Source organism: Lolium rigidum, chromosome 4 (assembly GCF_022539505.1).
Source record: "Lolium rigidum isolate FL_2022 chromosome 4, APGP_CSIRO_Lrig_0.1, whole genome shotgun sequence".
NCBI lineage: Eukaryota > Viridiplantae > Streptophyta > Magnoliopsida > Poales > Poaceae > Lolium > Lolium rigidum.
The window spans coordinates 103,346,868-103,359,822 of NC_061511.1; the positions used below are offsets into that span (position 1 = coordinate 103,346,868).

The following is a 12,955-nucleotide window of genomic DNA, read 5'->3' on the forward strand; positions in this document are numbered from 1 at the left end:
GGAGTCCAAGAGTTTTAGCATTCTCAAGGATCTGTGCAAGTTGGTCGATGGCGAGGACGAAAAGGAGGGGCGAAAGAGGATCCCGTTGGCGCAAGCCGCGCCTATGCAAGATTGGGGCGTCGGGCACCCCGTTGGTGAGAAATCTCGAGGTGGCGATGGTGTACAGGGCCATGATCCAATTGCGGAAGCGAGAAGGGAAACCACGGCGTTGAAGAGGGTCGACAATGTACTCCCACCTAACGGAATCAAAGGCCTTACAGATGTCAAGTTTGAAGAGGAGGGTCGCGGTTTTGCTCTAGTGAAGCCGCGTCGCAAGGTTTTTAAAGTACAAGAAGTTATCATGGATACTTCGCTTCTTGATGAATGCGGTTTGGGCATTGGAAACAAGATCATCCATCAACGGCCCAAGATGGATAGCAAGCATCTTTGCGGTTATCTTGGCAACCCTATGTATCAAGCTAATGGGGCGATAGTCGGCTATGTCTTCGGCCCCATCTTTCTTAGGCAAAAGGGCGATGTTGGCGGAGTTGATCCAATAAAAGTTTTCTTAGTGAAGGCTTCCAAAAAGGTGTATGATGTTAATCAAATATGTTTTGATTGTTTCCCAACATCTCTTGAAGAAGGCACTATTGAACCCATCCAGCTCCGGGGCTTTATCCTTCGGCATTTGGTTGATGGCCTTCCTAACCTCATCCTCCGAGAAAGGAAGCCCAAGGCAATCTAAATCCAGATCTTCAAAAAGAATTCCGCCCCCAATTGAAGCATGCGTGCGGGATTTCTCATTTAATGGTACCTACAGAATGAAGATGCTTCAAATTGGACGTTTTATTATTTAATTTTGAAATTATTAGTATTTCACAGTCACAAGAAATAGCAAAGCCGCTCTTGCTACCACGTGTGGCTGTAGGTGTCATCCGCTTCGTCGGTGTCATGATCTGACAGAATGTGCGGACGGTTGTCTGAGTTTGCAAAATTGCAATCATAATTCATAACTATGTGTTTTTTTATGTGGTACTTTTTGGGAGAGAGTATTTTCAGTACGAATATATTTACATAAATATGTAACAGTGTACACTGATAGACTAATTGTTGGATAAAGAGTAATCATAAACAATCAAAATTGCGGGACAGAGCCACAGAGGGATCAGACATAGATAGTTACTAATTGACCTAATGGGCTAGTGTTGTGGTAACAACCCACTCATGCAGGTCATGATTACCGAATGGATAGATAGTTGTAATAAAGAGAAGATGTGGTAACTAACGGAATTAGCTGACTGTGGTGCGACTCCTATCGTATCATTCTGGTGCATTATGCGCGTATGCTTTAGTCCAAGCAAAAAAGCAAGAGAAAATTCGCCCTATGGAAGCGATCAAGCGAGAGATAATGCGCACAACTAAAAGCATCATGCGTCGAGAACAAGTCGTCAATCTTGCATTGTTCCAACGCCCAAGGAAAAGCAAATCCAGATTACTAAATTGTCGCAACTGATAATTCTCTGTCGTGCATATACTCCCTCCGTTCTGAAACAGTCTACATTCTAGCTTCAAAATTTCTTCTAAAATACTCTATATTTTAGCTTTTTAATCAACAACAACACTAAAAGCGAAGTGGTTTTGCTCTCTTGTTGTTATTTTCAATATACTAGTAGCTTAAATTAGTTGTTCACATATCTAAGTAGTACTAATAAATGCAATACTAATTTATCACATTTTTTCTAAAATTTAGACTAAATCAGAAGGAAGGGAAGCATGGAAAGTAAATAACGCATGACTACTGCTGGTCCATTGGGGAGACAACACCTGGACAGTCTTTAATACTGTATATATATTGCACATTTACATGGTACTGCAAAACAAGCAGGCAGGGGGAAAAACCTACTCCCTGGGTTTCCGTAATCACATAAGAGCAAGTATAATAGAGCACAGTCAGCTGGCTATAAGCAAATCCACGTCATTAAATTCCTAGCTGGAGGAGAGAGAAGATATGAGAGAGAAGGGAGCCGGCGCTCCATCTATCGCCGGGCTGTAGCACAGGTACCAAAAAATTAGAGCCCGCTTACAGCCTTGTGTGAGCGCTATAGCTGGCTGCATGCATTAAGTGCAAGCTTTGTGAGTCTTGCATGTAGGCGTGATTTTATATGCATTAAAATATTTGACTACTCAACAAAGGTATACTAATAGCCTGCTTATTGCATCGTTGCGGGCTCTTAACTGACTTGGCATGGACATACAGCCGGTGGTCGACTACGTTATTGTGCTTGCTCTAATACACCAAAATCCAAACTGAGATCAAACCATCCATCACAAGTTTAAAGATTTTCATTACATGCGCCTGCTTCTTTATTCTTTGGTGCCTCGTATGTTTTTCTTCAATGTTGCAGTGTTACATGGACACACACGATTGAAAGGGGGAACCTAGTTCAAATACAGCTAATGGAGGACAAGTATGAAGAAATATTTTACTTTCGAAAACGAATAGAACATGTGTGGTCTGTACATACAGCACTACGAAAAGATTTGCTGGATGACTGTCTCTGCATCTCCACTGTACTGCATGAGCAGTTGGATGGCATCCGCCCTTGGCAAAGCAAGGAATTCCTGCAAACGGGAGATGGAACTAAGCAGTTAACTCATGGATCATATGTAGGTTCGAAGATGGAGTACTGATAGAGTTCGCTTGCCAGTTGCTGCAGATCAACATGCATAAGCATATCATTGTGGTACCGATAAATAAACTAGAGAATTCAACATTACCCCACTCTATCTATTCATTTTTAAACAAAAGCAATCTGTATGAACTTCATTTGTTTGGATAAGGTGTAGAAAATATGAACCACAAACGTGTATTGCCTCAGTTCCTAATTTGATGACACTTTGAGCCAGTTAGCTGCAAATGCTTCACAGTATCTCCCTGTGGTCGTTCACTCATCTTCATTCAAAAAGTAGTGGTCAAAGCTGCATATTGAAGATTATGCAAATTTAAAACTATAGAACCCAAGAAGTACTTGGAAAGGATGCCAATGTGAAGCCGTAAGCTGCAATTCATTGAGTTCCATAGTTTTCAATTTACCGGCAGGAATTTCATAACTGGAAAAATGTGTAATATAGAGCAAGGTTGGAAGTTCTCCCTAACAAAGTTTTTCTAATATCCAACTTAGATCAACTCATTATAGTCGCCTTGCTATTACAGCCACTTTCGCCATGTCTTAATTCCTGTAATCACCTATTGTTAATTTCTGCATGTTTATTGGAATCAATAAATTTAAGTTTTCAGCTTGGTGCTGTTATTGCATTAACTAACTTTTCAAATATCAAATTGTGGGAACTAGTGTTTAGATTGAGAATTGGAGTCTTCCACTGGGGAAAAGCCATTTTGCTGAAGTTAATTCAGTTAGGAATGTGAAAAAAATGGTTCCATTAAGAATGGTATAAAAGGAGAAGATCCCTCACTACAAGTAGGCGGCCCATCAGGAGAAGACAGCACACCAGGAGAAGGCGGTGCAGCCACATAAGATGCTGCATCTCGAGCATCCAGAACTCATGAACTGCGAATGCAGCGAAAAGGAAAGAAGGGAACAACGCAAAGGCCCAGATTAGAGCACAACACAACTTCTACCTCTCCAAACTCAGTGTTGTTGACATACCATGTAGTTTGAGGGGGAGGGGGAGTAGTTTATACTTTCCATTACTGTTGTGCTATTTTTTCTATTATATAAGCAGTTTCCTACATCCTCCACACATGTACATGTATATATACTGGTTCTTAGCCTAATGGAAATATAATTTACATATTTTCTCACAGAAAAGCAATAAATTCCCTCTGTAAAGAAGGTAAATGGGTCTCCTCACACCAAAGATAATCCTCGACTAACAGTCAATGGTGTCATGGAAGGCATAGTTCCAATAAGTGATGGCACATGAATGATAACGAGTAATTCCATCGCATATATCATGAAAGGAGCTAATCAGCGGTAAATAAGGAATTTTCTTAAGATATATACCACTTACCATAACTTTGATTATAGCACTTTCATCACAGGCAACTTCTGACAGCACTTGAGGGCTACTACCTTCATCTGGAACCTTGCCACTTGAGCATGTTGTGATTTGAGAAGAACCATTTCCACATTCATCTGTTGGAGCTTTGGACATACTGTGACTCACAGATGGATCAATCTCTTTTAGAGAATCAATTTTCAAAAAATGATCAAAATGGTCTTTGCACATCTGAAGTTTAAACCATTCAGTGTGTGTATGAAGTGTTGTCCTGATTATCTTCATCAACTGAGGTTCCTCAATACCAAGCCTCCTGCTTATAGCAAGCTACAGAAGGAAAGATGTCATGATACGGCTCCCGATTCCTTCACTTCGACTACAGAAACTTCAACCTAAAGCATAGTTTGACTTGTACTCTTGCTGATAACCAACCACACAAGGCATGATGTGTGTTTCATCATGTTTGTGAGAAGATAAGGCACAAAACCAAAATCTAATACAGTGAATACCCAATCGCGGAGAAACTACCAGATGGGTGGGACTTTGAATCAACTTACAACATATATAAACATAGAAACATACCTGTAGAGAACTTGCAAGAACAGGCAAGGATACTGCCTTTGTGAGTACATTTTCACTGGGTTGTATGAGTGTTACCAAAGTTTCCTTCAAAGGCTTCAGTAAAGCTTGGTTACTGGCAGCAATAGGTCCCAGATGAGAGGATGCAACCTTGAGAGCAGCTACATGATCACCACCAGCTACTAGCTTAAGAAACTCAACCTGAAACAGTAAAAAATTCAAAGATGTGTAAGGTACCCCTTCCTACCTAGAACTAGAAGTCCTACAGACTAATACGATCCCATTGAAGGGCTTCACCTGTTTTAGCTGAAACAGAAGAACGGGATTTTGGGTGAAAAAACCAGGATCTATGTCGTTTATTTCATCCACAACTTTAGAAGCCATTCCTTTTCTTGTGAGGTCCCTCATCTCCAAAATAACCTCATACTTCTGATCTTGCATATCCCTAGTATCAGAAAAACCAGAATCTGCCACCAGGTCCTAAAACAAGGAAATCGTCATCCATAAAAAAAAATGGTCTAGGATCTTGCAAGAATGATGAATTGAAAATAAAGCTTACCTGTTTCTGTATCAGAACATCTTCGTCCATGTCAAAGGAAGGAGACAAGATTTCACGATCTCCATCTGCTGGCGTCTCACAGGCATAATTCAGATCATCGGATCGACCTCTCCATCTCTTTCGTCTTCCCTGCCCTGATGTACTACTTCTATCCTTTCGTATTCTCTTGGACCAGGAATCATGATAGGTAATATCACTGGTGCTACAGCCGCCATCCTGATTGTCAGCCATCTCACATTCAAGATGTGTTTCACTATCGGTTCTTTGTTTATTTATGGAACTAACATCAGTGTTTTGACTACATTTCAAGTCAGAAGTTCCTACAGAATACCAAAACAAAATGGTCTGCTTTAGTGCTGCATAGGACCAAAATGATAGTTCCAAGAGCTAGCAAGCAGTAGACCACTACAGGAAAGAACATATTTGAAGCAACTCCCTCTGTTCGGAATTAACTCAGCCACATTTGTCTAGATTCACATGTATCTAGACACGTTTTAGTGTGTCAGTTAATTCCAGACTGAGGGAGTATTAAAATTGTAAAGTAGGCTCAAGTACAGGTTCAGTCATATACCAGGAAGGGCATGAGAACAGCCTTCAACTATTCCCCTGTATACACAGTACTCATGTACAAGTTTATCCAGAAGCGACAGGTCCATCTTCATTCGGCATAGTTCATTCTGGCCATTTCACGGAAAGTAAATTTTACATTGCAGATGCAGGGCATTGAGGAAGATACAAGGAACTATTGCTGAAATAAATACAAACCAAAAACTAGCCATGCCATGATGTATATTAAATAATAAATCAATAAGCACACATCAGTAGCTTCACCTTTCTCCTTGCATATCAAAACCACATCTTTACTCTCTAAACTTTTCACCCAATCATGCAATTGCTTTCTAATGAAATCAGCCATGCTAGCTACTGCTCCTTGCCTACAGCACGCATACAACTGCTACCCACCCGAGAAATGCTCAACGAAATGATGGAACAAACATGGACTGTCGCACCATAGAACAGTGCTGTGTGGGAAGTAACGCAGTGATTTCTGGAACAAAAAGGCGGCAGCAGTGCATCTCAATCGAAGGCACAGCTGCATAAATCGGTTCTGATGTTCTGTTGCTGGTCTCTCAGCAAATCTGACTCTGACAGGGTATCCACATGACCAGATGGCAAAGGAGACGGGCGACAAAGAATGGATTCCTGACGCTGCTCGTGCACATGCTTCATTCTGCCCGTGGCCTCACCTCAGCTGTAGTTCACACTACTTGTGCACACTACTGGAACAAGCTTATGTGGGAGAAGTAACAGCTTTCATAACTATCGGAGGGATAGCAGACAATACTATGTAGGTATCGTTTGGAGTTTCGACTTCAACGATTGTTCAAAGGTGTAAGATGTACTTGATCCACAATTGTTATTCCCCAACATTGATAATAGCGCTGTGCTTAACATCCCATTTGAAAGAGTAACAACCATGCTTACTAAAGAGTGCAACTTCTACGCACATAAAAGATTAGAAGCAACTTTGCTCTTTCTAAGGCACTCCCTCCATCCCAAAATTTAAGGTGCCCTTAAATTTCGCTGGTCAACAATTGCAAATTTCACCATGATTTGTACTCATAATATGTCCACAAAATTTGTAGAAATATATACTCCCTCCGATCCGGAAAAAGTGTCCGGCTGTTAGTGTAACTACGTTTTGCAGTTAAAACCCTTTAACACTCAGCATTTATGGCTTGTCTTGGAACAGAGTGTTGCGTTTTGGAAGCTGGTCTGTCAGACCATGCATGCATAGTTGTATTGGACCGGTCTCCCTCCCCGCATTGATGCGTGCCATTGAATTAATGCGGCCAGACGTTATTAATGCAAAGGAGTGCGGGTTGAGGAAAATATAACTACAGGGTTCTTTTCGCAAAAAGATCCGTCTGACTTTTTTTTCAGATCGGAGGGAGTATATGAAATGATGAAAGAGATTTGCAACACGGATGCAATGATCCATGAAATAGATAAATAGTTCATACTCAATAAGGTTTTGTATTAAAACCTGAAATGCTTGATATAGATCTCCTTTTGCAAACTTTAAGCTGTCAACAGCGCCTTGCCTTGTCAACTCAACTGCATGTGCTAGGGCTTGAACATCAACCTGATAGCCGATTATTAAAAAGCTGGAATATGGATCATAGTATATTAATTAATTACTGAGAAATGCTTGCCTCGTCAAATGGCGGTGCTTCTACTGAACATTCCTGAGGAACTGCAGGTAGATCACGGTCCTCAAAGAGTAGACGCTCAGTCAGATCAGATATAGGTGATGAAATTCCTTGCCGCGAGCAAAATACTTTGTGAATGCTTTTCAAAATTTGAGATCGTCAGAATGGTGAGAAAGTAGCCTAGCAACCAAGGTTAATAGAGATGATGATGTAACAATTATATACCTTATTAAGTACCGTAAGGTCATTGACAGAATAGGATCATAAGCCTGTAGCTGAGCTCTTAATATGGATGACAGCAATCCAGCAAGTTCAAATCTCCTCTTTATAGACCACTGCCAAGCAAACCATTTCAAAAGGAAGAAGTAGGTCATATATCAAACAATTACAGCATAACAGTAGTGCAATAAAGCTGAATATGTAAAATAGCAGACTGCCATCAGAAAATAGAAGTTCCAAGAGACAACAAATGACTACTCACAGAATAGGATATGCTCAAGCAGAATGATGAGGACATATAAGCTACCTGTAATCATTTTTGAAAAGTGAATAAGGACAGCAGGATCATGCATACCTCGTTGGTGACCGGGGAAGATTGATCATCTTTGTCATATATCAAAACCAGCAGTATATGCTTGAATTCCTCGTAAGCTTCCTTTAGAACATACCAAAACACCAATATTGATTATGCGAACACAAATAAAATTTAATGAAAAAATAAGATACAGGTGACTAAATTTCTGTATGGATATGTAGGAACTGAAAAATATAAAGCACTTCCTTTGTTCTATAGTTCTTGCCGTGATTGTAATTCAAATTTGAACTAAGACCACGACAAAAATTATGGAACGGAGGGAGTACTAAATTTGTATAACAGGTTTGTTAGCATTAATGATAGGATATGCATGTTTGGATGCAACAGCCTCCTCAACGCGGTGGTGGAAATCGGAATCAACAATAATTAGGCCTGGCAGGAGTAACAGCAAAAATGAGATGCCGGAGCTCCAAAATGCTTTTCAATTAGTCTGTAATGAGATATGTTATTTATCAGAGTTTACTCGTCCCTCAGTTATAATTTTCTCAATTAGATCAGCTTCTCAGAGCCTCACACACACGGCCGCGCGCACACACACACAGCACCATTGTACTTCAAGTCATCATCATACAAACCCAATGCGGTGGATGTTTTACCCTTAGTTCATAACACGGCCATCTGAAAGGAAGCAGGATATCTTGTTTTCGTATTTATGTTCAATGTATGCATGTCTAACAGCATTAAATTTGCAATCCCTGGGCTGGAAAAGGAAAGAAACTGGCACCTATGATACGTGATAAACAATGAAACATTCTCATATAGGAATGGTCTAGCGCAGAAGCCTCTGATTATTCATTTTTCTTTTAAAAGTGTGTTACTGCTTGGTAGGCAGAAGGAAATATAATCGTACACAAGAACTTAGTGGAAGTAATAAAAGGATTTTACTGTGGCATCTTACTGCAATAAATTAAATCAAACTTATTATCAGTAAAGTAGCTGTTTCAAATGAAAGAAGGCTAGATGGATCTTTCAACAGCTAAGCTCTGTTTATCACACGGAAGGCCACTCCTATGGAACACCGATATTATCATTTCCTCGTGAAAACTGACACCACCAGCTAACCTCTAGAGTTAGCCTTTACCATTTAAATTTTATTCTAAACATGTCACGCTAACGGCTATAACCTCTCTAGTTAGCCTCAGATTTAATTAAACCTCATGAAAATCAGATAGCTAGAACGTATATTCTTTGAAAATAAACAGTGAAAAAAAGTAAACAAATCTATCACGGAGTTACCCTGCAGGAGAACAAACACATTTTGTGGCATATCCATTTACTCCATTAAGAGAATTTGAGGTATTACATTTAGGAAAAGTTGCTCTTGTAACACTCCTTAAATTCTACTATTTCTTGTAAACCTCCAAAAGGCGAGTTTGCACTTTTAGAATATGCCACTGAATAGTTACACCGTTATTGTCCATCTAGCGATCCGTCCTATTTTGCCAATTCAGGTCATCAAAATATCACCAACAGCTCATATCAGATCTTTGGTTAACAGATTGAACCGAGGAATAAAAAAACCAATCCCCTGTTCATTTTCATTAGTCGCTCGGCTGCGCAGGAGGGTAAAGCAACTAAAATCGTCATTCATGCGGCAACATCGGGATACAGCTACATTCTGAGCAGGTAGTCATGCATATATGCTGCTAGTGGTCCTGTGGCCAAATGAGGGAAGAGAATAATGGTGAGACCCACACTTATGGATCAGAGGTAGGAGACGTGTCTTATTTTATGATTAGATTGGAGGACAAAACAGGTTTAACCAAAGATTGGTTAACAGTGGTGGAGGCGAGGAGCCTGATGGAGAACACAGTAGGGAAAAAACTAATTGAGTGCTATATGAACCAAAGCTGGATAACTCAGGTGGTATTTTACAAATTATTTTCAGGAGTATTTTCAGCAGGGATTAACCCTTGTTAGTCTGTAACAGTAACAAGCTACGTCCTAAGTTTCAGCCGCGACAACAAGATATTGGGCACCATAAATGTAGCAGCTGGTCACCCGGTCTACCACAATGATACGAGGAGTGGTATAATTTAGTTGTTGAGTAAACGAGAAGGCAACCTTAATTGCACACACAAAAATATTATTCGATATCCTTTCATCTACCTTCCTTTCATCCTTTCAAACTGCAAAGTTCCAAGCTAGTAGTTACTGAGCTCGTAGCAATGCGTCTCCATACAAAATAATTATGCACAAAATACCGCAATAGTGCTTTGTATCAGATTATGTTGGATAAACAGTCTCCAAACTATGTCCACAGCACAACCAGCCCATTCGCCCACTTTATTAATGAAAACATTGCAAAATTAAATATGGTATCAGATCATTGTACTATATTGGATCCCCTTCAATATTATTTTACATTTGATGAAGAACTCTACTTCCAGATAGCAATGTGTGACACTCAAAAAGAGGTAGCTCTACTCAAAGTTTTATACCCGAAAGAATGACGTGTTAAATTTCCAACAATGCATGCAAAAACGTATAAACTTGACAGTTCGCACGAAAAGGAAGAGCAGTCTTATCACTACATCCAACAAGTTTGCATCATAACAATCTGCTATGTCCACATAAGTTTCCCTAAAGAGACTCTCAAAAACTTAATATACTCCGCTCACAAAACAAATTCAACTCACGCAACTAAGCAACATGAAAAATAATAGCGCACACATTCACCTGTAGATTCGATAACAGAATCCATGTTTTTCACATTACAGTGAAGTGTCAAGTATACCAGACATGTTTACAGGTCATCCAATTGAGAACCGGCAATTCCCATTATTATGCAATGAGGATTGAGGAACACACAATCTGGAAACGTACAGAGATGCTTCAATGGTTTGTATGAATTTGGAGGAAAATGAGTATTGGTTACATAGAGAAAAGGAGAGATAAAATAGTGGTGTTGACTTGAACCTCTCAAGGAAACGAAAACATGATGTGTGAGCTCGGAGGAGCGCGAGGAAGGAAGTTCTAATCCTAAGTGCTACATCAGTTAAGGGAAAAAAACATATAGGCTTCGAATGCTACAAATTTCATAGTAAAATCATTCCGAACGAGGTTAGCACACAATTGATGTGATCCACACTCAACACAAAATCAATCAGTTGCCATCCAATTCATGGTCCGCTGACACGGAAAGCGGGAAGATTAAGCTCGGAAGAAGGGAGTCGATGAAGCACTTACCGGGTAGGCGTCGAGGGCACAAGGCGCGAGAGCTGTGCGGAGGCAATCCAGCGCCGCTTCCCTGTCTGCCTCCGTACCCCTCCTGACCAGCTCAACGAATCTCTGCACAAGGACACAATCAAAAATCCTGCCTCTGAGAGAGAGAGAGAGAGAGATAGTTGTTGTACCTGCTTGTGGAGGTGGAAGAGGAGGCGGTGATCGAGAAGCGCGGCAGGGGCGTGAGCTCGGAGGAGCGCGAGGGCGGCGTCGACGTCACCAGCCTCGAGCGCGCGACGGGCCAGGCGGATGAGGATGCGCGAGCAGTAAGAAGAGGAGGTCGATGTGGATGGGGATGAGGAGGAGGTGGCTGTGGTGGTGGAGGAGGATGGGGATGAGGGCGGCGATGGGGAAGCGGATGGGGCGATGAGGCGGTCGGATCTGACAAAGTCGAGAACGAGAGCGTCGAGAGAATCCCAGTTGACCGGCGGCGGCGAATCCGACGGAGACGGAGACGGAGACGGCGACGGGGTTGGCAGGTCCATCGCCGGCGGGGAGGCGGCGGTGGCGTGGGGCTAAGGAGGAACGGGCTTGGGGAGTTGGGGATGATGAAGTCGGTGGAAGGTCGGATGCCTACGTGTAACGAAAACGAAGTCTCATAAGTTGATACGCATCTGGATGCTATGCTTGCTAGAGTAAACGAGTTGTATCTCTCTTTAACTGGTTTTTTGTTTTCTTGATTAGTACATACTTATTATTTTGTTTCTAATAATAAACATTTTGGCAGTTCAATTGGAATTCTCAAAACATTTTATATTAAGGAACTAAGGTAGTGCATAAATGCCTCTAGATGTCTCATATAAAAATTGTGCAAATAAGGAACATTTTTCATAGTATGTTATTATTCACAGAAATAATACGAGTTAGTCTAGTTTCATGTATTCTTTCCAAAAAAGAATATGGAAATTAAATTTGATTGCTGAATTTTCAAAACCATTATGAATGTTTAACTACTAAACTAGAATATAGTGCCTAAACTCTTATCAATTTGAGATCATATACTAATATAATGTATGTAAAAATTAAGTAGAACCACGGTTGGCCTCTAAGTCAACATCTGCGTGAAATTCCTCTTGGAGTAGAAATAGGCTATTTCTACATAGAGAAAGTTGAATGCAATGAAAAATGAAATCAAAAAATTGGGGAGGGCCATTATTACAAGGAAAAATTGTCTACTTATCAGGTTTCCATATCCAGGGTTTGAGGGGATGGTAGTATTAAGAAAGGTAAATTTTACGCTTGAAGTTTTGAAGATCATCTCGCTAATCAAAAGATAAAGGAATACTAGATGGCATAATTTCATGTAAATGCATAAGGTAGAACTTACAGTTAATCTTCCGATGTAAAAGTAATTGGCCACTATTTGCTACAATTTTTGTTCTGTCGCAAGCTAGCGTCATGACAGATAGTACCAACTTATTGTTGCTCAAAACACCTTGTACTTGCATTTTAAACTTGAACTTTCAGTTATCAACCATGCAGGAAGCTAATACCTTCACAACTTTAATTAGTGGTACCAATGTAATACATTAGAAGGGCATTTTTCCTTTTAAAAAATATAAATGAATTAGTATCTCTTTACTTGAGCATGGGTTTCAATTTGCATGTGCCATTTTTTTTTCTTAGAAGGCCTAGCTGGGGGTGGTCTAGTTAGGGATGGAGAACAAGACAACAACCGAGTGCACCTTTATTCGCTTCTCTTTCGCTAAGTACAGAACTTCGTCTTGAAACCAGATCTAGAAACATACTGATTCAACGAAATATCCTAGAGTTAAGATTTAAACG

The 12,955-nt window shown here is 40.5% G+C and overlaps 1 protein-coding gene across 1 annotated transcript; it reads right to left on the bottom strand.

Annotated features, from left to right (window-relative positions):
* Positions 1-2,304: 2,304 nt before the first annotated feature.
* LOC124650154 lies at positions 2,305-11,692 on the bottom strand. The gene is made up of 12 exons (XM_047189708.1): positions 11,302-11,692; positions 11,135-11,236; positions 7,925-8,005; positions 7,576-7,685; positions 7,354-7,489; positions 7,185-7,283; positions 5,709-5,814; positions 5,138-5,457; positions 4,876-5,058; positions 4,582-4,779; positions 4,012-4,326; positions 2,305-2,601 (listed from the first exon to the last, which is right to left on the bottom strand). Exons 1-12 carry the CDS (start codon positions 11,653-11,655, stop codon positions 2,509-2,511), a joined length of 2,097 nt encoding a protein of 698 aa, XP_047045664.1. The 5' UTR covers positions 11,656-11,692; the 3' UTR covers positions 2,305-2,508.
* Between the last annotated feature and the right edge of the window lie 1,263 nt (positions 11,693-12,955).

What these genes read in the sequence shown, in the direction of transcription:
- LOC124650154 (XM_047189708.1), bottom strand. Translation starts at nt 11,655, where the DNA reads ATGGACCTGCCAACCCCGTCGCCGTCTCCGTCTCCGTCTCCGTCGGAT. An exon ending in GTGCCCTCGACGCCTACCCG is followed by an intron (nt 8,006 to 11,134) that starts GTAAGTGCTTCA and finishes TATGTTCTAAAG; the next exon opens with GAAGCTTACGAGGAATTCAA. An exon ending in ATCTATATCAAGCATTTCAG is followed by an intron (nt 5,815 to 7,184) that starts GTTTTAATACAA and finishes TGAAATGGCCAG; the next exon opens with AATGAACTATGCCGAATGAA.